This window comes from Tamandua tetradactyla, chromosome 15 (assembly GCF_023851605.1).
Source record: "Tamandua tetradactyla isolate mTamTet1 chromosome 15, mTamTet1.pri, whole genome shotgun sequence".
In the NCBI taxonomy this organism is placed as follows: Eukaryota; Metazoa; Chordata; class Mammalia; order Pilosa; family Myrmecophagidae; genus Tamandua; species Tamandua tetradactyla.
The window spans coordinates 1094670-1117262 of NC_135341.1; the positions used below are offsets into that span (position 1 = coordinate 1094670).

Consider the following 22593-nt stretch of genomic DNA (forward strand, 5'->3'; position numbering starts at 1 on the left):
TTTTGAACTCTCCCTCATTTTTGAAGAGTTTTGCCAGTTGAAGAATTCTTGGGTGGAATATTTTCTCTTTCAGTAGTTTAAATATATCATACCAGTAGCACCTCACCTCCATGGTTTCTGAAAAGAAATTGGCACTTAATTTTTTTCCTATATTTTACTGAGATAGCTGCACACACCATAAAGGCCATTCAAAGTATAAAATAGATGGTTCACATTTTCATCACACAGATGTGTATTCACCAGCAGGATCATATTTAATACATTTGCATTACTCCAGAAAATGAAATTTAAAGGTAAAAGAAAACCCCAAACATCTCATACATATTATCCCTCCCTCTTACTGACCACTAGTATTGCAATCTATACAATTTTAAGACTTACAATTGAGGTAGATTAACTAAGACAGTGTAGTATTGACAGGGTATAATAAGAGATTCAGTGGAACAAAAGAAAACATTCTGAAGTTGACCCATACAAACACAGACAACTATTTTTTGCAATATATTTATCAATCATTTTCAGAGATCAGAGCTACTGGATTTCAGTTCCACAACTTCAGGTACTTCCTTCTGGTTATTCTAAAACATTATACTCTATAAAGAAATGTCTATATAATGAGTCAGTAATCACAAGCATTTACAGAATTCTAACTTCTCAATTACACCTCTTTCTTCTCACTTATTTTCATCCTTCATGACTACCTGAGTAAGGGCCATTTTAGTTATTTCATACTGGGAAGGGATATTGGATTTATGGGATAGATGAATTAATCTGGTAATTTTCCTGGAGTGACTGGTACTTATGGGTTTCAGGATTTATCTTGCCTATGATCAATCTGGAGGATTTAATTTTCTGAGCAAATAAACTTTCTAAGCAAACCTATACATAGATTTAGATAGAATATAAAGGTGCTCCCTAGAGCTTACAGGAATACTGTGGTTTGCACTATGGCATACTGTGGTGTGAAATATCTGACTACAACTTGCATAAGATAACCTCCAGAATGATTTCTCAACCCAATTTGAAAGTTTTAGCCACTGAAACAGTATTTTATTCCATTCCTTTTTCCACTTTTAGTCACTCTCAACTCATGTGGACAAGGCAAGAATCATCCCTGGACATCATGTCCCACAGTGCTACAGAGGCTTATGCCATTGGAAGTCATGTCTCATGAATAGGGAACAGTAGTGAGTTTATTTACAGAGCTGTTTGCATTTAATTTAATTCCAATTCTGTTGTATGTAATGAATTGCTTTTCTCTTAATGCTTTCAAAATCCTCTATCTCTGGAAGTTGACATTCTGATTAGTATGGGTCTCAGAGTGGGTTTAGTAGGATTTATTCTGTTTGGATTTCAATGCATTTGTATCTTTATGTCTTTGATAAGACTTGGGAATATTTTTTGCCATTATTTACTTGAATGTACTTTCTGCCTCTTTTCCCCCTCTCTTTTCCTTCTGGGAAACCCATTTCATGTATGTTTTGAGTTCCATATTATCATTCAATTCCCAGAGATGCTGCTCAAATTTTTCCATTCTTATCTCTATGTACTTTTTTCTCATTTTTATTTCAGATGTCCTACCTTGCAGGACTAATTCTTACTAGTTCTTTCTTCTGCCTGTCCAAAACTGCTGCTCTTTTCCTCTAAAATATGTTTAATCTCATCTATTGTGTCTTTCTGTTAGTTTTATTCCAGGCTTTCAAATTCTTCTTACATGCTCACCCAGTGTCTTCTTAATATCCTTTAAGACACATTTTCTTTCATCTCTGAAATGGTTTAGGAGATTTGATTGAATGTCTGTGAGTGGTTGTTCCAGTTTTTACATCTCTCTTTTAAATTTCTTCCTTTACCTGGCCATATTCTTGCTGATTAGTATGGCTTGTACTTTTGTGCTTGTTATTTGGGCCATTAATTAAGTTGTTGAGAAGTCTGGTTTCCCTCTATTGTCTAAGATTTTGTTGTTGATAGGGTTCTGTTACAGCTCTTATATGGCACTGTGCTTGTATTTCCCAGCCAAAACAGGGCCAAGGTCACATGCAGGGGGTGCAGAAGAATTCCAAAGGGACTTGGAGAGAGGACCAGGAAAACAACTTCCCAAGATGGCACATTCCAAGCCTTCACAGATGGCACAATTTGGCAACAACAAAGGCAAGGTATTTTAGCACTCAGTCTGCTCTATTTCTCTGGCAGTTGGAAATAATGGCATTTCAGGAACCTGCCTGGGTAGGAACAAAAGGAGACATAGAAATCCAATTTTGCAGATCAACTCCTGGGCCAGGCTCTGCTGCATCCACCTGTATTCTTGGCAGAGGGATAACTTCCCCCTAATCTTTCAGTCTGCAGTAGCCCACTAGGCAGGAAGTAGGCCTATCAGAAGCTTTTGGTCTTGGGGTTTGAAAGTGGGCACCTTGAAACATGGCCAACTGAGTCACTCATGGCAGTTTCTCTTTGAGTAAACAATGGTACTCCAGGCACCATGAGTTCCTGTATGGAATGGGGCAAGGCTGTGGGATCAAGATGTCCAATTTTGTTGAGCAACAAATGTATCAGAACTGTGCCATGTCACCCTGTTCCCAATGTGGCAAGGGATTTCACAAATTCCAGTCGATAACATCCTGACAGAGGAAGTGGGCTGACCAGAAACTACTAGACTCGAGGGTGGGGAGTAAGTGCAAATAGGCACAGTCAGGTGAGTTTCTCACTACAGTTTCTCCATCACAACTTCTCTTTCACTTCCTCCAGCATGGTACTCCACTGATCTTTTGAGCCCAGAATAGCAGCTTTAGACAGTTTTTACCTGTCTTCTAGGTGTTTTCACTAATGGAAACACTGTGCTTCTTATTCCACCATCTTCCATTTTAGAGATTTTTATTACAAGCTTATAGAACCACCATTATTCAATTTAATTTCAGCTTATAGGATTCTGTAGACTTGTCTCTGTCTGAAAATTGCTTGACATACCTGCACTTATATGAACTTTCCCATGTCAGCAAGGCTGTTCTGGTGAATCCCATGACAGATTCAAGGTGTGACATGACTCCTGGTTAGATGACTATGTAAAGATTTACCTGAAGAAGCTCTTGACATTGAACAGTAGAATCTAGGAAATGGTATAACACAGTTGCAGGAAAATTACCCCTGCCAAAGATTTGATTCTTGGCACTCCATTCTGAGCACTGTCTACCAATCTCTTTATTGCTGTGTTTGCAGCTTTATCTTTTTACATGCCTTAAATTTTCCTTCTTCTTCAAAAAGACATAATTTTATGGCTTTTCATATGATGCAAATTCAATCAAGAAATGTATTAGGACTGGTATGGGAGAAGAATGTAGCAAATGGAAAAGTAAGATGTAGAATATCCATTCAAGATCACTTGAAAAATACTTAGGATGATTTTTCAGCATCCTTAAAATACAAAAAAAGTATTTTCTATGTTAATTACAAAAATTGCATAAACAAAGATGTTAATACAAAATATGCAATGTGAGAGTCAGCACATATGAACATTCTCCTTCATCATGCTCTATACTTTCTCAATGACGGGGAGAGATTTGTGAATGATTGAGGAAAAATGGCAAAATTAGGAAGTGTGAATGGTTTTATATTTGATAACTAATTGGATAGACTATTTATTTCATATACTGTCTAATTAGAGTTTAAGAATCTTCATGTTTCCTAAAGACAATGTATCTTTCATGAGAAAATAGTAGAGTTTTATGGATTATCAGGAATTTTTAATGTTCTATAATATTGAGTGTGGACAATGACATAGATGCTTTCAGGATATAGCCCCATAAATTTCATTTTCATTATAATGAGAAAACAATTTTTCCATGTGTATGTAAAAGTTCATCCAGTTATAAAGTTGTCTTCACTAGGGTTGGAGTAGGTGGATTTCAGGACCTTTTGGATGGGATGAACTGAGGAGAGGACAGCATCAGCCTGGGGTTTGCTGTTGGAATTCAGGCCTGTGTCTGTTCAGGAGGGAGCTGTGGGAAGATTTAAGTTAGCATCATATGTACTTGCCCATCTGTCAAGCACATGAGAGAATGTCTCAGGAACAAGTTCAATTTGAAAAAGCATGAGCTGAAATGGACAAGGAAACCTTTTCCCACTCTAAGGACAATAGGTAAAATTAAAAAATGAGCTCTGGATTGGATCTTTTCACTTTCAGATTTGGGTTTGTGTGGTTACATAGGAGAGTGTTCCTATATTGAGGAAACATACACTGGTTTATTTTGTGTTAAGTGGTAAATGTGATGAAGGTATAATCATTGGGATTTTGAATAGACCAGGCATTCTTTACACTGTTATTACAATTTTATATATAAAATCTATACATTCAATAATTATTTCAAAATCTGTTTAATTCCCTTGTCAATACCATGCCATTAAGGGAGGACAAAATTAAATCCCATTATAGAGACTAAACTCTATGTAGGTCCACATCAGTCAAACTTGTGATACTAAGTCTGAATTTAGTTAAGTAGGTAGTGAGTGAATATTATATGAATGGATGCTTTGTATTCAGTGTTATAAATGATGTTGTGATACTATGGAAACAGTACCATATTTGGATTCAATTTTTGCACATGAGCTCCTTCACCTGGGAACTCTGAAAACTGATTGTCTTTTAGGCAAGGCTGAATGCTAAGGAGAAAGGCACTTACTTGTCCCTAGTTAAAATACTGAGTAAAGGCTTTTCCACATAGATGACATTCCTAAGGTTTCATTACAGTGTGACTTCTCTTATGCTTTCTAAGATTAGAATAACGGGAAAAGACTTTCTGACATAAATGACATTCATAGGGTTTCTCTCCAGTATGAGTTTTCTCATGTCGTCTAAGGTTAGAAGAATGGCTGAAGGCTTTCTGACATAGATGGCATTCATATGGTTTCTCTCCAGTGTGAGTTCTCTCATGGTGTTTAAGGCTAGAAGAATGAGTGAAGGTTTTACCACATAAATGGCATTCATATGGTTTCTCTCCAGTGTGAATTCTCTCATGTACTCTAAGATGAGATCCAACAGTAAAGACTTTCCCACATAGATGGCATTCATATGGTTTCTCTCCAGTGTGAGTTCTCTCATGGTGTTTAAGGCTAGAAGAATGAGTGAAGGTTTTACCACATAAATGACATTCATATGGTTTCTCTCCAGTGTGAATTCTCTCATGTTCTCTAAGATAAGATCCAAAAGTAAAGACTTTCCCACATAAATGACATTCATATGATTTCTCTCCAGTGTGAATTTTCTTGTGCTTTCTAAGGGTAGAACAATGAGTGAAAGCTTTACCACATAAATGACACTCATATGGTTTCTCTCCAGTATGAATCCTCTCATGTCTTCTAAGATAAGAAGATAAACTGAAGGCTTTCCCACATAGATGGCATTCATATGGTTTCTCTCCAGTGTGAGTTCTCTCATGTCGTTTAAGGCTAGAAGAATGATTGAAGGCTTTCCCACATAGATGACATTCATAGGATTTCTCTCCAGTATGAGTGTTCTCATGTCGTTTAAGTTTAGAATAATAGGTGAAGGCTTTCCCACATAGTTGGCATTCATATGGTTTCTCTCCAGTGTGAATTTTCTTGTGCTTTCTAAGGGTAGAACAACGAGTGTAAGCTTTACCACATAAATGACACTCATATGGTTTCTTTCCAGTATGAACCCTCTCATGTTCTCTAAGATAAGAAGATAAACTGAAGGCTTTCCCACATAGATGGCATTCGTAGGTTTCCTCTCCAGTGTGAGTTCTCTCATGTTTTTTCAGGCTACAAGAATAAGTGAAGGCTTTCCCACATAGATGACATTCATAAGATTTCTCTCCAGTATGAGTGTTCTCATGTCGTTTAAGGTTAGAATAATAAGTGAAGGCTTTCCCACATAGATGACATTCATAAGATTTCTCTCCAGTATGAGTGTTCTCATGTCGTTTAAGGTTAGAATAATAAGTGAAGGCTTTCCCACATAGTTGGCATTCATGTGGCTTCTCTCCAGTGTGAGTTCTCTCATGTTGTCTCAATTCAGAATATTTAGTAAAGGTTTTCCCACATAGATGATATTCACAGGGTTCCTCTCCAACATGGTTTCCACTGTAATGTGTATGACCAGAATTTTGAACAAACGATTTCTCAATTAGATGACATTCATATGACTTACTTCCAGGGTGAAGATTCTGTTGTTGATTAAAACATGATAAATCATTGAGGGCTTTTCCAAATAGATTGCTGAAGTAGGACTTCACTCCTTTGTGAGTTAATACATTTTGAATCACTCTAGAACTATGAGAACAATCTTCTGGCAATTTATGACATATAATACCATTCTTTTGAGTATGAGAATTCTGCTCCTAGGAAGTAGAGGAGAGAATGTAAGAGGTTTGTCCATAGATATCAATCCATATGCATCTGAATTCAAAACTAACCAATCGGTGACATTCTCCAATTAAAATATTTCCCATGTTATTTATGAATCATTTTATTCTTCTGCATGTACAGAGATCTACTCTTTTATAGCTTCTCAACTGCAGAACTTTCTAATCAGTCTTGAAGACTTCATAATGTTTCAGAGATTGAGTATATGATCTGTATTTATAGAATTATCTTTTCATATATAAGGAAGGTTATATTATTGTGTTCAAATCAATTATTTTCTATATGCAAATTATCACAGACTTTTCTTGGATTCACACTTAAACCAACTTACAGTTAAGTGATTGTACTGAATTTTTAATTTATTCCACTTCCAGGTATCTATTTGGAAGACCAGGGTTACAGCCATAATGCTTACCAATGACATGATGGTAGATATTTCTTTCTTGCAGATATGATGCACAGATGGCATTTCTTGTTCTTTAACACTATCTTCCCTGCCTGAAAGAACTGAAAAACTAATTAATTTCTAGACCAGCATTAGGAAAATGAATATGTTGAAGCAGCACACATAGCCATATAATTGTTTCTAAAATGACAGTTATCTGAGAAAGAATATCAAATTAAAGATTACTTGAGGTAGCAGAAACTTTTATATGACACTATCAATTAGAAAATATTTTCAAGATTTAATTATAAGAAAAATTATTTCAAAAATAATATGTTGGCGAGGTGGAGAGAGGGAAAAGCATTGAAGCCAAGGATGAGAAATGGGTCATAAGTGAAAGTTTAAATTCAATTGTCCATAGACATCTATTTTGCCAAAGCTAATGACATGTGAATACAGATTGATAAGCATTTGATACTTTGAACTGAGGAAATTTCCCCAATATGTACATTTCAGAAAATATAACTTGCAGAAATCTGCAGGTGATATATGAGTCACTCATTGATAATGTTCCTCCCTGTCCTGAATACATGTTCCAAGGAAGTGCTCACCTGAATTCTGGTTTTGAAAAAATCCAATTCCTTCTTCCCACAATTCCTCCCCTTGAACCAACTGTGAAGCTACATCTGATTTACAGACCTGATATCCTGTTTATGGGAAAAAATACAAGAAATTTTGAGTTCTGTGCACTTAACAGTATATTATCGTGAAGTCCAGTGAAGGTGATTGTGTAGTTTGCAAGTGGCTGAAAGGTAATATACCATAACTGGAATATTTTTATAAATGTGAATTTAATAATTTACAAGTTTACAGTTCTAATGACATGAAAGTGTCCAACTTAAAGCATTAACAAAAGATTGCCTTCACTCAAGAAAAGCCAATGGGTCAGAAACACCTGTCAGCTGGGTAGGCACATGGCTGGCATCTGCTGATCACTTGCTCCTGGGCTTAATTGTTTTCAGCCTCTGTTCCTGTGGATATTATTCACTTTCCTTCTTCAGGGCTGGCTTTCATCTTTTGGCTTCCCTTGCTCTACCCAGATGCTACTTTGCTTAACATCTTATGGCAGTATCTACTGGGCTCCAAGCATCTCCAAATATCTGTGTCCCTATTCTCCATATGTCTGCATCTGGGTAAGACCTGCTGTGAAATTTCTGTTGGCTCTGATGCTTCTGTAATTTCTGATTCTCTCCAAAATATTCCCTTTTAAAAGATTCCAGTAAACTAATCAAGACCTACCTGGAATGGGTTGAGTCACATCTCCATCTAATTAAAAGTCAAACCCACAATTGGGCATGTCCCATCTCCATAAGATGATCTAATCAAAATTCTCAACCTACATTTATTTAATCAGGATTAAAGTAGCTGCTCCAACAAGATCAGATCAGGTTTAAAACATGGCTTTTCTGGGGTACATAACATTGTCAAACTGGCACATTACAACTTTTGGGCCCTCAAAAAGACATGTTTTCAAAATACAAAACATATTCACTCCATCAATTTAACCATTTCAATTCAATTCAAATACAATAAGATGTTAAAGCCACTAAAAACTCTCAACAAAGTCAATTATGGACATTGTCTGCTCTAAGGCAAAAATTCTTCTCCTGCTCTGGACCTGTGAAATTTAGAGCAAGTTATCTGCTGCCAATATACAGAAGCAGGACATTCATAAGATACATGTTTCCATTGCTATAGGGAGATATAAAAAAATAAAATGGGGCCACTATACTCATACAGTTCTGGAAACCTATATGCTTTCTCCATTAGATTTAAAATTCTGAGAGGCATATATCCTTTGGGCTTTAGAAAGCAAATTTAAAAAAAGCACAGGTATGGATTTTAGTTAACAAAATGTTTCCTGGGCACATACAATTTCAAACCACCACATTCCACACTCTGCAACCCAGAAAGACCTGTTCTTTCTATAGGCAAAGTACATTCATTCCATTAAAATATTCTCCCAAAATTTAAGCCATTTTAAAAGCAATGCTTAGTACAAAGTCTAATCAAAATTTGTTATGTGTGCCCTCTGCATGTGTACCTGTGAAATCTATAGAAGAATATACAATGGAGTGACAAGAATAAAATAAACACTTCCACTTGATTGGTAGGTGAAAGGAAAGCACAGTTTATGGTTCCAAACCCTGAATGGCATACTCTATTACGTTTCAAGTTCTGAGAGTCACATACATAATGAAATTTTGTCCTCCAAGACTGATGAAGTGGGAATTTTATCTCTCCCAAGTGCTTGTGCAACAGCCATGCTCTCTGTAAACACAGGAGTGAAATCTCCAACCTCTCAGGACTTTGGGGTTGTGGTCTGACTCTGACAGCCCTGGGGAATAATCACAACCCTCTCAGAACAGTGAGGTGGCAGAGAGAAATTCTACATTCCCAATGGGTTCTGATTCCACCATCTGAAAGAGTGGGGTTGTACTTAATATGGGGTGGGAGGCCAACACACTCCAAGCTGTGAAAAGCACACCCTTTCTACATATATTGATGGGTCCACCTTCTTGCCTCAGTTGTTTTTGTTCCAGACTTCAGCTTCAATGGTTCTGCCCTTGAAGTGATTTTTCCGACAATCGGTCCCTTTTCATCAAGACTACCAGTGGTTGTTCAGGCAGATTTTGCAAATGACTTGTCAGTTGTGAATGTTGCACACAGAGGTCCAAACCATCAGACAAAACAACACTCCACAAATCTCTCCTGGATAACTGCACTCCCAATCTTGAGTAGAACAGAATTGCTGACTTGTCTCATGTTTAATTAAACCCTTACAGTTAGCACTATTCTCTGGGAGCTCACTTTCCAGAAGCTCCAGGTTCTCTAAACAACCAATATCTGGTTTCTTTAAGCATATGATTTCAGTTCTTAGCTTATCACATTCCTCTCATATTTTAACATAAGTGGCAATTAGAATTCTGAACTTCCCATGCTTATCTTGGAAATTGCCTCAGTTAAATATCCAAGTTCGTGAATGAAGATCTGTCTTCCACCCAATATCAGAACTCAATAGTGACAGGAATCACCTTTCCTCCTGTCTCCATAATACATCATCATTTCCTTCCTGAGCATTACTGGAAATACCTTTCACATTCATATGCCTTTGAATGCTCTCTTCAAAGATATCTAAGCCATTTCTATAAATGACCTCACAATCCTTCCAGCCTCAACCAATTACCCAATTCTGAAGCTGAATTGCCATTTGTGGTATATGCAACAAAAGCACATCAAATGCCTGGGCCAAACTCTGTCTTTAGTTTCCTAGGCTACTTAAGCAATAGCATAAAATGGGCTGGTTTAAAATTGGAAACTTATTGGTTTATTGTTTTGAGCCTTGGGAAATGTCCAAATCTATACATCATCAAGGCAACATTTTCTCCCCAAGACTGTGGCTTTCTGATACTCACAACTGGAAACCATTGTTCCTTAGTTTGCCATATGGCAAGATATATGATGCTGTCTCCTGGTTTCTTTCTTTTCTTCAAGGTTTCAGTGACTTCAAAATTTTATATCTATGACTTTTTCTCTCTCTGAATTTTATTCTTTTATAAAAGACTCCAGTAATAGATGAAAACTAATCATGCTTGAGATAGGACACAACTTAACTGAAGTAACTTCATCAAAAATTAATACAAACAATTGCTCACATGTGAAGGTATGGATTAGATTTAAGAATATGCTTTTTCTTCAGTACATACAGCTTCAAACCACTATCATGACTAGAAAAGAATATAATTGTTGAAGGTCAGTCAGGGGAAAAGTACCTGCAATATATAATATTGACCATTTTTCACCATCAAAGTGTTAAATCTTGATCTTGTGCCCAAATACAGTGAGAACTTCTGGTTGCTGAGCCAAGCTCAAGAACAGACTGCAGAACACTCTATATTTTCAGACAAGGAAAATTCTAGATTTCCATAATAGTTTATTATGATTTTCACAAAGAATTCAAAAACACTGTGATGGTTAAGTTCATATGTCAACTTGGCCATGTGAGGGTGCCAAGTTTTCTGATCAAGTAAGCACTGGCATAACCATTACTTCAAAGAAATTTCATGGCTGATTAATAAATTGAAGGCTGGTTTTCTAAATCATTACTTAGTTTATTGCATCTGTGGCTAATTACATCTAGTATCAAATAAGGGAATGTCTTCCACAAAGAGAGAACTGAATCAGTTGGATTTAATTCAATTTGTTGAAGACTTTAAAGGGAGAAGAGAGAGAACTTCCATGTCTTATTCAGTCAGCCAGCCCCTCCTGGAGAGTTCATGGATGCCCTTCATTGGAGTTGCCAGCTAGTGCCTATATTATAAAATTTGACTCATGCATCTACACAGTTGGTGTGAGATACTTTTATAAAATCTCATATTTACAGATATCTTCTGTTGGCTCTGTTTCTCTGGAGAACCCTGAGTAATACAATAAGTTCCCTTGGAACATTCTAAGTTAATGTGGAAAATGATATGCCTGTTGTGTTATTACTATCATCTGAATGCACACAAAATCCCTAGAGCAAAATAATTATTTAGAGCATATTTAATCTCCTTATTTATCCTTATAGAAAATACTCATTGTATTCCCAACATTGTGTTGAGTATAAAAGAAATACATGGAATTTGTGTTCACAAAGATTATATTTTAGTCAGGGGAAAAGCTAGATGTAAGTAATAAGTAAAGAGACAAAAATCTTAGATTGTTATTCATGTTATGAAATAACATAGAATAAGAATATAAAGTAAAATCTAAAACAATATAAACAAGCTGTTCTAGACACTTCTTAAGAGGATTAGATAGGTAAGTTTGATACTCACCCACTGAGAGCAGATGACTGATACTCTCCAGCATCACATCTCTGACCAGCCTTCTCTGGGATGAATCCAGCATGACCCACTCTGCCTGAGTAAATTCTATAAATACATCTTTCAATTTCACTAACTCCTAAAAACATCAGAGATACAAGTATTCAGAAGGGGCCATCTGCAAATATTCAGATTACAATGACTGGAAGCATAACACTGAGGAACTGATAACTGCTGCAGAAAACTCAAACTGCATTTGAGTTTCAAGTCAGATGATTCTCAATACTGAACAATCTGTCTTTCAAAGGTGTGGACACATACGTATACACACTGATTATTTGACTCAATTATTTTTAAAAATCTCAAAAAACACATGGTCTAATAGAATCTTGACATTTCCCAATAAACTGGTCATTATGACTTGCAGATGGTGAGGTATAATTTGCACTTCAGCATTTATAACAAAAAAACATTTTCTACCTATTTCAAGTAAATATACAGACTCATCACAGGACAGTGAATACTCATGTGTTGCCACTTTTATAACTATAGTTATATTACTGCCCCAGATGACCTGTTTTCTCTCATCTATGACATCATTTCACAAACAGTTTGAAATTTTGAAAGATCTCATGAGCTTATGTGTAAAGTACTTTGCATCCAAACTTAATATACAGCTATATTATTCAATAGAATGGCAGCAAACTTTGCAGCTAAATATAGCATTCTACAGAACTAAATAGGTACCATGGATAAGTTGGAACAGTGTATGCTGACTCATTAAATTTTCCATAACTTCAGGTATTTATCATAAAATACAAATATGGATCAGTGGCTCGCTTCAAAGACTCCTGAAACTCCTATACTGAAGGATAAGCCTAGCTCCCCATTCCAGGGATATGAGATCATTCAAACTCAATATTCCTTGGGAATTTCAAAACCCATGTTCATTCTCTCTTTATTATCTTCACCTCCTCTTTATGTTTAAGAATAAAAGAAGGCCCTTAAACCATTCTGGTCTCTTCAATTCATCACAAAATTTCCTAGGGACATGAATTTTACTCTACTTACTATACTCCTGAATGCAAGTTAACATTAAAGAAACAACACTTCTTTTCATTACTCCTATTTACAAAATTTGAATAAACTACTTAAAATAAGGGGAAAAGAGCAATGAGAACAAAAGAAAGGGAAAATTTTAGGTATCCATTTTAAAAGTTTTAAAAATGTACAAATATACAATATTAAAACTTTAAGAAATTATGATTTGAGGAAAATAAATGATTCCTCTTTTCCTTCTATTGACTAATCCTCACATTTGTTTCTTGCAACAATGCAAAACCCTCTGCCTTAGCAACTGTAACCCTGTACTGATAAACTCACTTGCTGAGCACCAGCCTCCCTACCAACTATAAATATCTGCTATTACTCAGTTCTATCAACTAAGCTCACTATACATCTAAGCCATTTGCAGGCATTAACAGGATCAATGAGTACATTTTTTCTCTAAAGAGGACATGGGCTGAATGAGAACAAACCTCTCAGTTCTCCAGTGAATATAGAGTCTTAATGGAGTCTGCAACAAACTCGTGCTGGAAAGATTACTTATTGATGAATGATCACTGTGCCAGTTTGAGAGGATTGATGCACCCTAGAAAACCCATGTTTTAATCCTAATCAATCTTGTGAGAGCAATGGTTTCTTCCAATCCCTATTCATCATTGTAGGTTGGAAGCATGATTAGATTGTCATTACAGAGACATGCCTCAATCAATTGTGGGTACTAAACTTGATTAGATGGAGATGTCTCTCCACTCATTCTACCTGGGTTTTGATTAGTGTGCTGGAATCTTATATAAGAGGAGACATTTCAGACAGAGCCCCTTTTGAGAACAAGAAGAGAGGTACAGAACCATGACAGAAGGATGAGAGAACCACAGAGTCTACCAGCCAGCAACCTTTGGAGATGGAAAAGGAAAATGCCTCCCAGGGAGCTTCATGAAGCAAGAGGCCTGGAAAGAGAGCCAGCAGATGACACCAGCAGCTTTCTTAAACCAAGGTATCTTTTCCTGGATGTCTGAGAATGGACATTTCCACAGATATATTTTAACTGGACAATTTCACAGCCTTAAAACTGTAAACAAGCAACTTGTTAAATTCCCCCTTTAAAAGCCATTCTTTTGATTCTGGTATTTTCCATCTGGTCAGCTAGCAAACTAGAACAGATTTTGGTATCAGAGAAGTGGGGTGCTACAATTTACAAATACCAAACATGTTGGAGTGGCTTTTAAAATGGATAAGAAGATTCTGGAAGAGTTGTGAGTAGCTTGATAGAGAAGGCCTAGAATGCTTTGAAGAGACTGTTGGTAAAAATGTGGACTCTAAAGATACTTCTGATAAGGCCTTAGACAGAAATGAGATATGTGTTATTGCAAACTGTAAAGAAGATGTAATCCTTGTTTTAAAATGACAGATAATATGGAACAATTGACCTGTGGATTTGGGTGGAAGGTAAATTTTAAAACCCACGAACTTGGCAATTTAGTAGAAGAGATTTCCAAATTAAATGTGGAAAGTGCAACCTAGTTTCTCCACACAGCTTATAGCAAAATGCAACAGGAAAGGGATAAGCTGAAACCTGAATTTTTGGGTACACAGAAACCAGATGTTGATTTTCTGGAAAATTCTGACCTTCTGGAAAGGGGGACTCCACAGAATAGTGCCCCACATGAAGATTTAACCAAATGTGGAAACCACCAGCCATTTCAGAGAAAGCAGGATTGGACATGAAGTTATCCAAGACAGATTTGTGGAAACTCCTTATGTCTGATGGACATGATCTGAGACTATTTTATTGAAAGCCAATGAAAGTGTTTCAGGAGCTGTGTAAAAAGAACCACTGGCAGTCAGAACAGAGAGGGATAGAGAAGGGAAACATTGGAGGAAAAATAACTTCAAAGGTAGAATCATGGAGGCTGAGGTCTGAAGGCTCAGGCTAGGACAGCGAACCCATCCAAGCATGTGGAGAGGGTGAGTTTGCCCCAGAGAAATAGGATGGGCTTTCTACTTCATTGCAGTGGAAGAGTGGTGATGCCTCAGGGCTTGGAGAGGGTGCAGCACACCCTTTGGGGATTGGGGAGAATAGGGCTGCCACCACACGGAGGGGTTGAGTGTGTACCCTAAAGCTTACAGTGAGGCTGGGTGTGGCCCTGATGCTTAGAGAGGGTGAAGCTGAGTAAAAGGTGGTCTCTCCAGTGTCTCCCAAAGTTGAATTCAGAAAGGCAAGCATAGGCCTGTAAAAACGGTGGGACTGCTGCTTTCTAAAATTTCAAAGATAAATGACTCTCAGATTTGAATTCTAATGGAATTTGCCTGACAGTTTTTTGAACCTGCTTGTGTCCTGTAACCCATGTATTCCTTCCTCCCTATGGAAATGGATACATATATCCTATGACTGTTCCTCCCTTGTATGTTGGCAGCAAATAACTTGTTTGAGTTTCACAGGTCCAGACCGAGAAGAAAATTTTGCCTTACAACTGTCCATGCCTGTAGCTGACTTTTCTGAGACATTTACTGGTTTTAACCTTGTATTGTATTTGTAATGTTACTGAAATGATTTAAGGTTCTCTGACATTGTAATGGAATGATGTACTTTGTATATGGGGAAAACATGTGATTTTTAGGGCCCATAAGGTGGAATGTGCCAGTTTGAAAGGATTTATGTGCCCTAGAAAAGCAAAAACCATGTTTTAATCCTTATCAATGTTGTGAGAACAACAGCTTCTTCTAATCCTTATTCAGTACTACAGGTTGGAAATTTAAACAGCAAACTTGAACAATCACCATCGCAGAGGCCAGGATATATATAACTTTAGCTCAGATCCCTGAATAGCTTCTAAAATGAACAGAATACTGTTCTAGTTTGTTAGCTGCCAGAATACAATATCCCAGAAATGGAACAGCTTTTAAAAAGGAGAATTCAATAAATTGCTAGTTTATAGTTCTAAGGCTGTGAAATTGTCTAAATTAAAACAAGTCTATAGAAATGTCCAATCTAAGACATCCAGGGAAAGATACCTTGGTTCAAGAAGGTGATGACATTCAGCATTTCTCTCTCAGTTGGTGGGGCACATAGCAAAAGTGGTGTCTGCTAGCTTTCTCTCCAGGCCTCTTGCTTCATGAAGCTCCCTGGGAGGCATTTTTCTTCTTCATCTTCAACAGTCACTGGCTGGTGGACTTTCTGCTTCATGTGACTATGTCATTCTGAAGCATTCCCCCAAATGCTTCTTCTTTTAAAAGATTCCACTAAACTAATCAAGATCTATACAGAATGGGTGGAAACATGTCTCCATCTAACCAAGTATAATACTTAAAAATGATTAACCACATCTCCATGAAGATAACCTAATCAAGTTTCCAACCTATAGTGCTGAATAGGGATTAGAAGAAACCATTGCTCCTACAAGATTGATTAGGATTCAAGCATGGCTTTTCTAGGGCACATAAATCCTTTCAAACTAGCACAAATATCTATGCCCATCTGCTGAAAACACATGGGTAATTTCAGTAAAAAGAAGTATTCCTTACTCACCAGTGGCTGCATGGTCAACAGCTCAGCTGACAATTGTCTTCCTCTGGGTTTACACTCATAACAAGATAAGCACCAGGTAAGCAAAACTGAGAATGTAGAAAGAAGCTATTAGATTCTGGACTTATCCTTGACTTTCAGACACAACTCTCATGACTCCTAATCCTCCACCTGGGAATGAACCCAATCTAATAAACAGGAACATGAAATATGTCCTAAGAGAATAACTTCTTTGTACAGATAAGATGAAAACCATTGAGTTTTATATCTTCATCAGCCCATGGTTTTCAGAGATTTTCCATTCCCTTCCTGACTCAAAATATTTGGTCTCCACATCCAGAGAAATCACTGTGGATTTTCTCAGCTATCAATATATCTGGCTTCTGAAATATCCAACCCCATCCTTTCAACTCTCACCCCAGTCCTACTTTGCCTTGTAGCTATCCTTCTGAGGATATTTGCCTGAAATTTTCCTGGTTCTTCCATATTAAATGTCTAATACTATCACTCTCTCAATACTTACTTATGATCTCATCCTGCTGGATTTAGATAATCAAGAAACAATGCATTTTATTATCAAGGACTTGTTCCACTTTGAGGGATCAATGGATGGCTGCTGTATTACAAATATAGTCCTGAAAATCCCTTGCATCAAAAAAGTAGCATATGCACATGTGTCATAACATCTCACAATCCTGATTGGTTCAGAAGGCTCAAATTAAATAGAATTTAGGATTTGGAATAAAACTCATACTTCACATTGAAATTAGCAAAATGGCAGTTGACATCTTATATTAATAGTTTTCAATTGTAACATTTTTCATTTCATAATTTATAGATGTGGAAGAACTTTTATGTTTTAAATTTTTATTAACATTGTTAAAAATTATATAATTATTTCATGGACAAATGATATTTTCTGAAAACAGTTAGATTAACTTATGCATTTGTTCCTAAAATCACATAAACAACATTGTATTAAATGTGTTTGGAGAATTACTTTTATTTAATCTTTAAATTAACATATTAATTAAGGCAGATTTACCTATTTAACAAATTAAATGAAAAGAGGTTCAGAAACCTTAGAAAACCAGAAACTTTTCTAAGGTTTGTAAGCTTAAAAAAGTACATAGCTAGAAAAAGACACAGCCAGAGTTTAAATTTTTCCTTCTTGCTTCCCAGTTCAAATTCCTTAAAGCTTACACCATTACCTGAATGCCACCTGTCATTTCAGTAATCAGATGATGCACCTTGTTGTGAAAATCTCCTTTTCATATAGTTTGTTCTCACAATTATGTCCCATGTCCAGGTTCCCCTCCAATGTGAGAACTTTCATAAAACTGAATCCACAACCCAAACATAAACTTTGGCTCTCCTGATGTTTACTGTCCAACATAATGTATACTTACATCAATATATACTTACTGAGAACAATATTTCTCATGCCCTCCCTTGTCCCTGCTCCATACAGAGATGACTAAGATGTTGAGCCAGGTTTAAACACTGAGTTCCTTCAGGTAACTCATAAAATTTGTCATTATTCATGTATTAGTTCATTTGTCTGTGCTTTCTACTAGTGTAAATTCATGAATTTATTCCTTGAATGATTTTAGGCAAGTTTCCCTGAGAAATGTACTAATGAATTTTGAATCTAGAGAAAGAGTTTGTCCACTAATAGCTAACTTGACCTCAAATAGACTGGGCCTAAATGCCTGCAGTCAAATTCAATAATTAGAAAGTACATAAGGACTGTCCTTTTTGGTTAAAATTCTCTTCCTTATAAAACAGAGCCCAAACAGGCCAAAAACGTAAGTAAATCAATACTTACTGATGCGTTCATCAAATTGCACACTCGGAGGTTCTTTACCAGTCTAGAAAAAGTAACATTTTCATGGAGGACTCTCATTTAATGAAGTTGAGAGTGTGATCAGTCTATAATCCAAAACATACTCTAATTCAGATGAGAGATACATATAATCAACAATGCCTTCTTTAACACCATCATTACCCAAATTACATAAACCATGCAGATATCCTTTAATTCCTCCTAAAATCCAAAAACCAACCTATATATCTTTTCCCAGAGAAAATACTCTTTAGTGATTTTTATATGCTGTGTAAGTATTCTGGAGAATCTACAGGTAGAAGGGCTCTACTACTCTTCATCTATAAAAGGACTTGTAATCAACCACCACTCTCTAAGGATGTGAACATTAATGTAGTCTCTATAAGTTAAATATTTTTGCTAAAAAAAATACTCAAATAAAAATATATTCATTTGTATTTTTTTTTTTGCATGGGCAGGCAAATGTCATATAAATGGAATCATACAGAATGAGGCATTTTGAATGTGACATCTTTCATTTAGCATTATGTATTTGAGATCCATAATTACTGTATGTATAATGTTGCTGAGTGGTGCTTCATTGTATGAATGTACCACAGTTTAACCATTCACAAGTTGAAGGATTGTTAGATCATTTCCCAATTTGGAGCAATTATGCATAAGGCTGCTATAAACATTTGTATACAGATTTGTTTGTTCACCTATGTTTTCATTTCTTTAAGATAAATGGCTAGGTGTGGAAATTTGTGTCATATGATATATATGATCTAGATATGTTTAATTTTTCAACTATCAGACTTATTCCAAGTTTCTGTACAATTTTGTATTTTTACCAGTGATGTATGAGAGTTTCAGTTATTTTCCATTTTAGCCAAAATTTGGTATTGTAAATTGTTTTTAAAAGCCAGTCTAGAGTAGTGCTATGGTGGCTCAGTGGCAGAATCTTTGCCTGCCATGCCAGAGGTGTGAGGTTTCCCTTTCATCTGGAAAGGCACATGGTTATGTCTGCTAGCTTTCTCTCCTTGATACTCCTTTCAAATGGATTCTGGATTTCAGAGAGCTTCCCAGGGGCTATTCTCTTTCTGCATAAGTGTTTCCCTCTGTGTTGGCTCTGAAGCATTTTCTAAATTGGTTCTCTATTAAAAGACTCCAGTAGGTGACCCAGCTTGAATGTATGGAGCCACATCTCCATGGAAACAACCTAATTAAAGGTCCCACCCACAATTGGGTGGCCTAAATCTCCATAGATATACCTCAATAAAAAATAATCCACCCAACAGATGAGTAAAAATTAAAGACAAAAATAATTACCTAATGGGTGTGATGAGGGGTAAAAAATTTGGGTAGATTGCAATAGTAGTAGTAGATGAGCAAGGGAGGGTAAGGGTATGGAAGTTATGATTTTCTCTTTTCATTTCGTTTTCTAAAGTCATGAAGATATTCTAAAACTAAGCATGGTGATGAATACACAACTATATGATGATTAAAAAATTGTTGTAGTGATGCATTATATTATGATACTGTGAGCCTTCAATTGTATACTCTGGATAGATTGTACACTGTGTGACTACATCTCAATAAAATTGTATAAAAAGTGATTCCACCCAAAAATAATGAATCAGGATTAAAGAACATGGTTCTTTGGGGGGTACACAACAATGTCAAAGCAGCAAATCCTACCCTCTGGACCCCAAGGAAAACAAATATTCTTTCCATATATAAAACATATTCATTCCATTACAATATCACAAAGCCTTAAAGCATTTTCCTAACAATACAAAGTCAGAACCAGTAAAAAAAAAAAAAACTCATCAAATTCAGTTATAGGCAGAGTCTGTCCCAAGGCAAAATTCTCCCCTGGGTCTGGACCTGTAAAACTCAGAACAAGTCATCTGTTGCCAACATTTACAAGAGGCACAGTCATATGGTCAACATTATCATTTCCATTGGGAGGAATTGAAGGAAAACAAAGTTCATTGGCCCAAGCAGCTTCAAAAACCTACAGGGCAAACTACATTAGATTTCAAAGTCTGGGAGCCATTTATCCTCAGGGCTTTAGAAAGCAGCAGTCCCACCCTTTCTGAGAGTAGAAACACTGCCTCTTCAAACACTGAGGTGAAGGGTACAACCTTGGGGGACATTGGGGAGAGCACCATTTTCTTGTTTCCACCCTCAACAAGCATTGGGAGAGCACCAGGGTTCTCTGCCATCTCTGGAGCACACTCTAAACCTCATCATAAAAATAGAGGAGCAGCAAGGCTCTCTCCAAACCACAAGGAATGAGCTCCACCCTCTCTGAGGCCCAGTCTCTGAAACTCTTCCTGAACATTGAAGCAGAAGACATGCCCTCTGCTTTCAGGGCAAACTCACACTCTCCAACTGCATGGAGGCCTGCTTTTCTGGCCTGAGTTTTCTTGGTTTTAGACCTTAGCTTCCATGGTTCTGCCTTTGAAGATATTTTTCCTTCAATCTGTCCCTTCTATGTCCCTTTCAGTGCAGACTGGCTAGGGAAAGACAACTCTTGTTGATCAATGGTCAACTCTTGTTGATTTTCTAGGCAGAAGAGTGGGATCATACCTATCAGTTGATAGGACTTTCCACAAATCCTCCCTGGGTAATACCTATCAGATGATAGGACTTTCCACAAATCCCCCTGGATAATCCCATCTCCAATCCTTGCTTTTTCTGTAGTAGCTTACAAGTTCCATGTTTGGTTAAATCCTCACATGAGGAACTGTTATATTAGGTCTCCCTTTCTGGCATCACAGAATTTTCCAGACCATTAATTTTTAGTTTCTTTGTACACAAGGGTTCTGATCTTGGTTTATCTCTTTCCTGTCACATTTCACTATAACCTACAAGAAGAAACCAGGCCACACTTTCCACATTTGTGTAACTCTTCAGCTAAGTATTCTAGCTTGTGGTTTCTAAGTTTTGCCTTCCATTCATAACCAGGACTCAATGTAGTTAAATTCTCTGCCACTTTAAAGCAAGGATCACCTTTCTTCCAGTTTGGAATAACACATATACCACTTCTGTCTAAAAGCTTATCAGAAGTATCTTTCGAGTCCACATTTCCACCAGCAGTCTCTTTAAACAATGTAAGCCTTCTCTATAAAGGTCCTCACAAATCTTTCAGAATCTCCTCTCATCCATTTAAAAAGCCATTCAAAAATATTTGGCATTTGCAAACCACTGCTGTCTACATCTCTTCTACCAATATCTGTTTTAGTGTGTTAATTGTGCTTGAAATGCAATATACCAGAAGTGGTTTCGATTTTATAAAGATAATTTATTAATTTACAAGACTATTGTTCATGGCCATAAAATGACCAAACTAAGGCATCCAGAGAAAGATCTCTTGGTTCAAGAAAGGGTTTGAGATGTTCAGAGTTTCTCTGTCAGCTGGGAACCCATTTGGTGATGTCTGCTATGTTTCTTTCCTGAGGCACACAAAAGTTTAAAACTGTCAAAGAGGCAATTCATTGTTTTTCTCCAATTTGAAAAGGGAGCAATTAAATTTATGTAGTTCTACAAACATGAAGCATATGGTTCAATATATTAATATGTTATGTGTCAAAGTAATATGATTAAATTCTGCCCAAAGTTCACACCAAATACACAGACAACATTGATAAATTGATTCTAATATTTATTTGAAATACACAAGGTCAAGAATGCTGCCACTGATCTCTTTGCCTTAGTCCCACCTGGGCACTTCTTCCTATTTATGATCAGGGCCTAATAGGCAAGAATAGGGATCACTATTTTGGCAAGTGTGATTAATTTAAAGGCATGCTGTTATGTTACATGAGGAAAGAAGAATATGTTTGGCACCTACATGATTTACTTAGGTACCTCTCTATATTCACCTGTCAAACTTGTTAATAAATGGAAAATTGAGCAAACGCTGCCTGAGCAAGGCATGGTGACAAAGAAATCTGACCCATCAAGGATAAGACCTGAGACAGAAAGAGGTGCCATGTGGTGGTGAGGGAAATCTAGAACGCACAAGGTAGAAGGATACTGATTGGCCCCAAGAACACCTGAAGCCATGTTAGCATTACATGTAAATGTACTTCCTCTTGCAGATTCCTTCAGGAAGAGAGGCCTGGGGGAACACCTCCCTGAATAAAGATAGATCCAAGTGAGATAGGAGATGAACTGGATGGACATGTAAATGGTCTACCAAGATCCTTCTTATGTGAAAAATTTCCTGCTCAGATTCTGAGTGTTATCAACACTCTGACAATGTCCTTTATTTGTTTGGATATTTGAGGATTGCCTCACCTGCAGAAAACCACATGCCATAATGTCACACATTCCCAGGGTGATTAATGGAGACCAGGGAATGTAGTTATGGCCATTCTAGTTCAGTTAAGTATGCATATACTGGACCATGTCAGTAATAAGGTTGCTTTGCAGATTCAATTTTCCCTCTGCCCAGGATTTCTTTCTCTCCTTTCCTTTCCACTACATTTATCCCAAGAGCACTTCCAAATAAATATCCTACATATTAGGTTCTGGGAAT

At 36.8% G+C, this 22593-nt stretch overlaps 1 protein-coding gene across 1 annotated transcript; it reads right to left on the reverse strand.

Moving 5' to 3' along the window:
- Window positions 1–231: 231 nt before the first annotated feature.
- On the reverse strand, window positions 232–17615 carry LOC143656892 (uncharacterized). Its single transcript, XM_077128643.1, is given in 5 exon segments — window positions 232–6350; window positions 6791–6873; window positions 7372–7467; window positions 11641–11767; window positions 16220–17615. Coding segments are annotated over 5 exon segments (1992 nt in total). The 5' UTR covers window positions 16232–17615; the 3' UTR covers window positions 232–4676.
- Between the last annotated feature and the right edge of the window lie 4978 nt (window positions 17616–22593).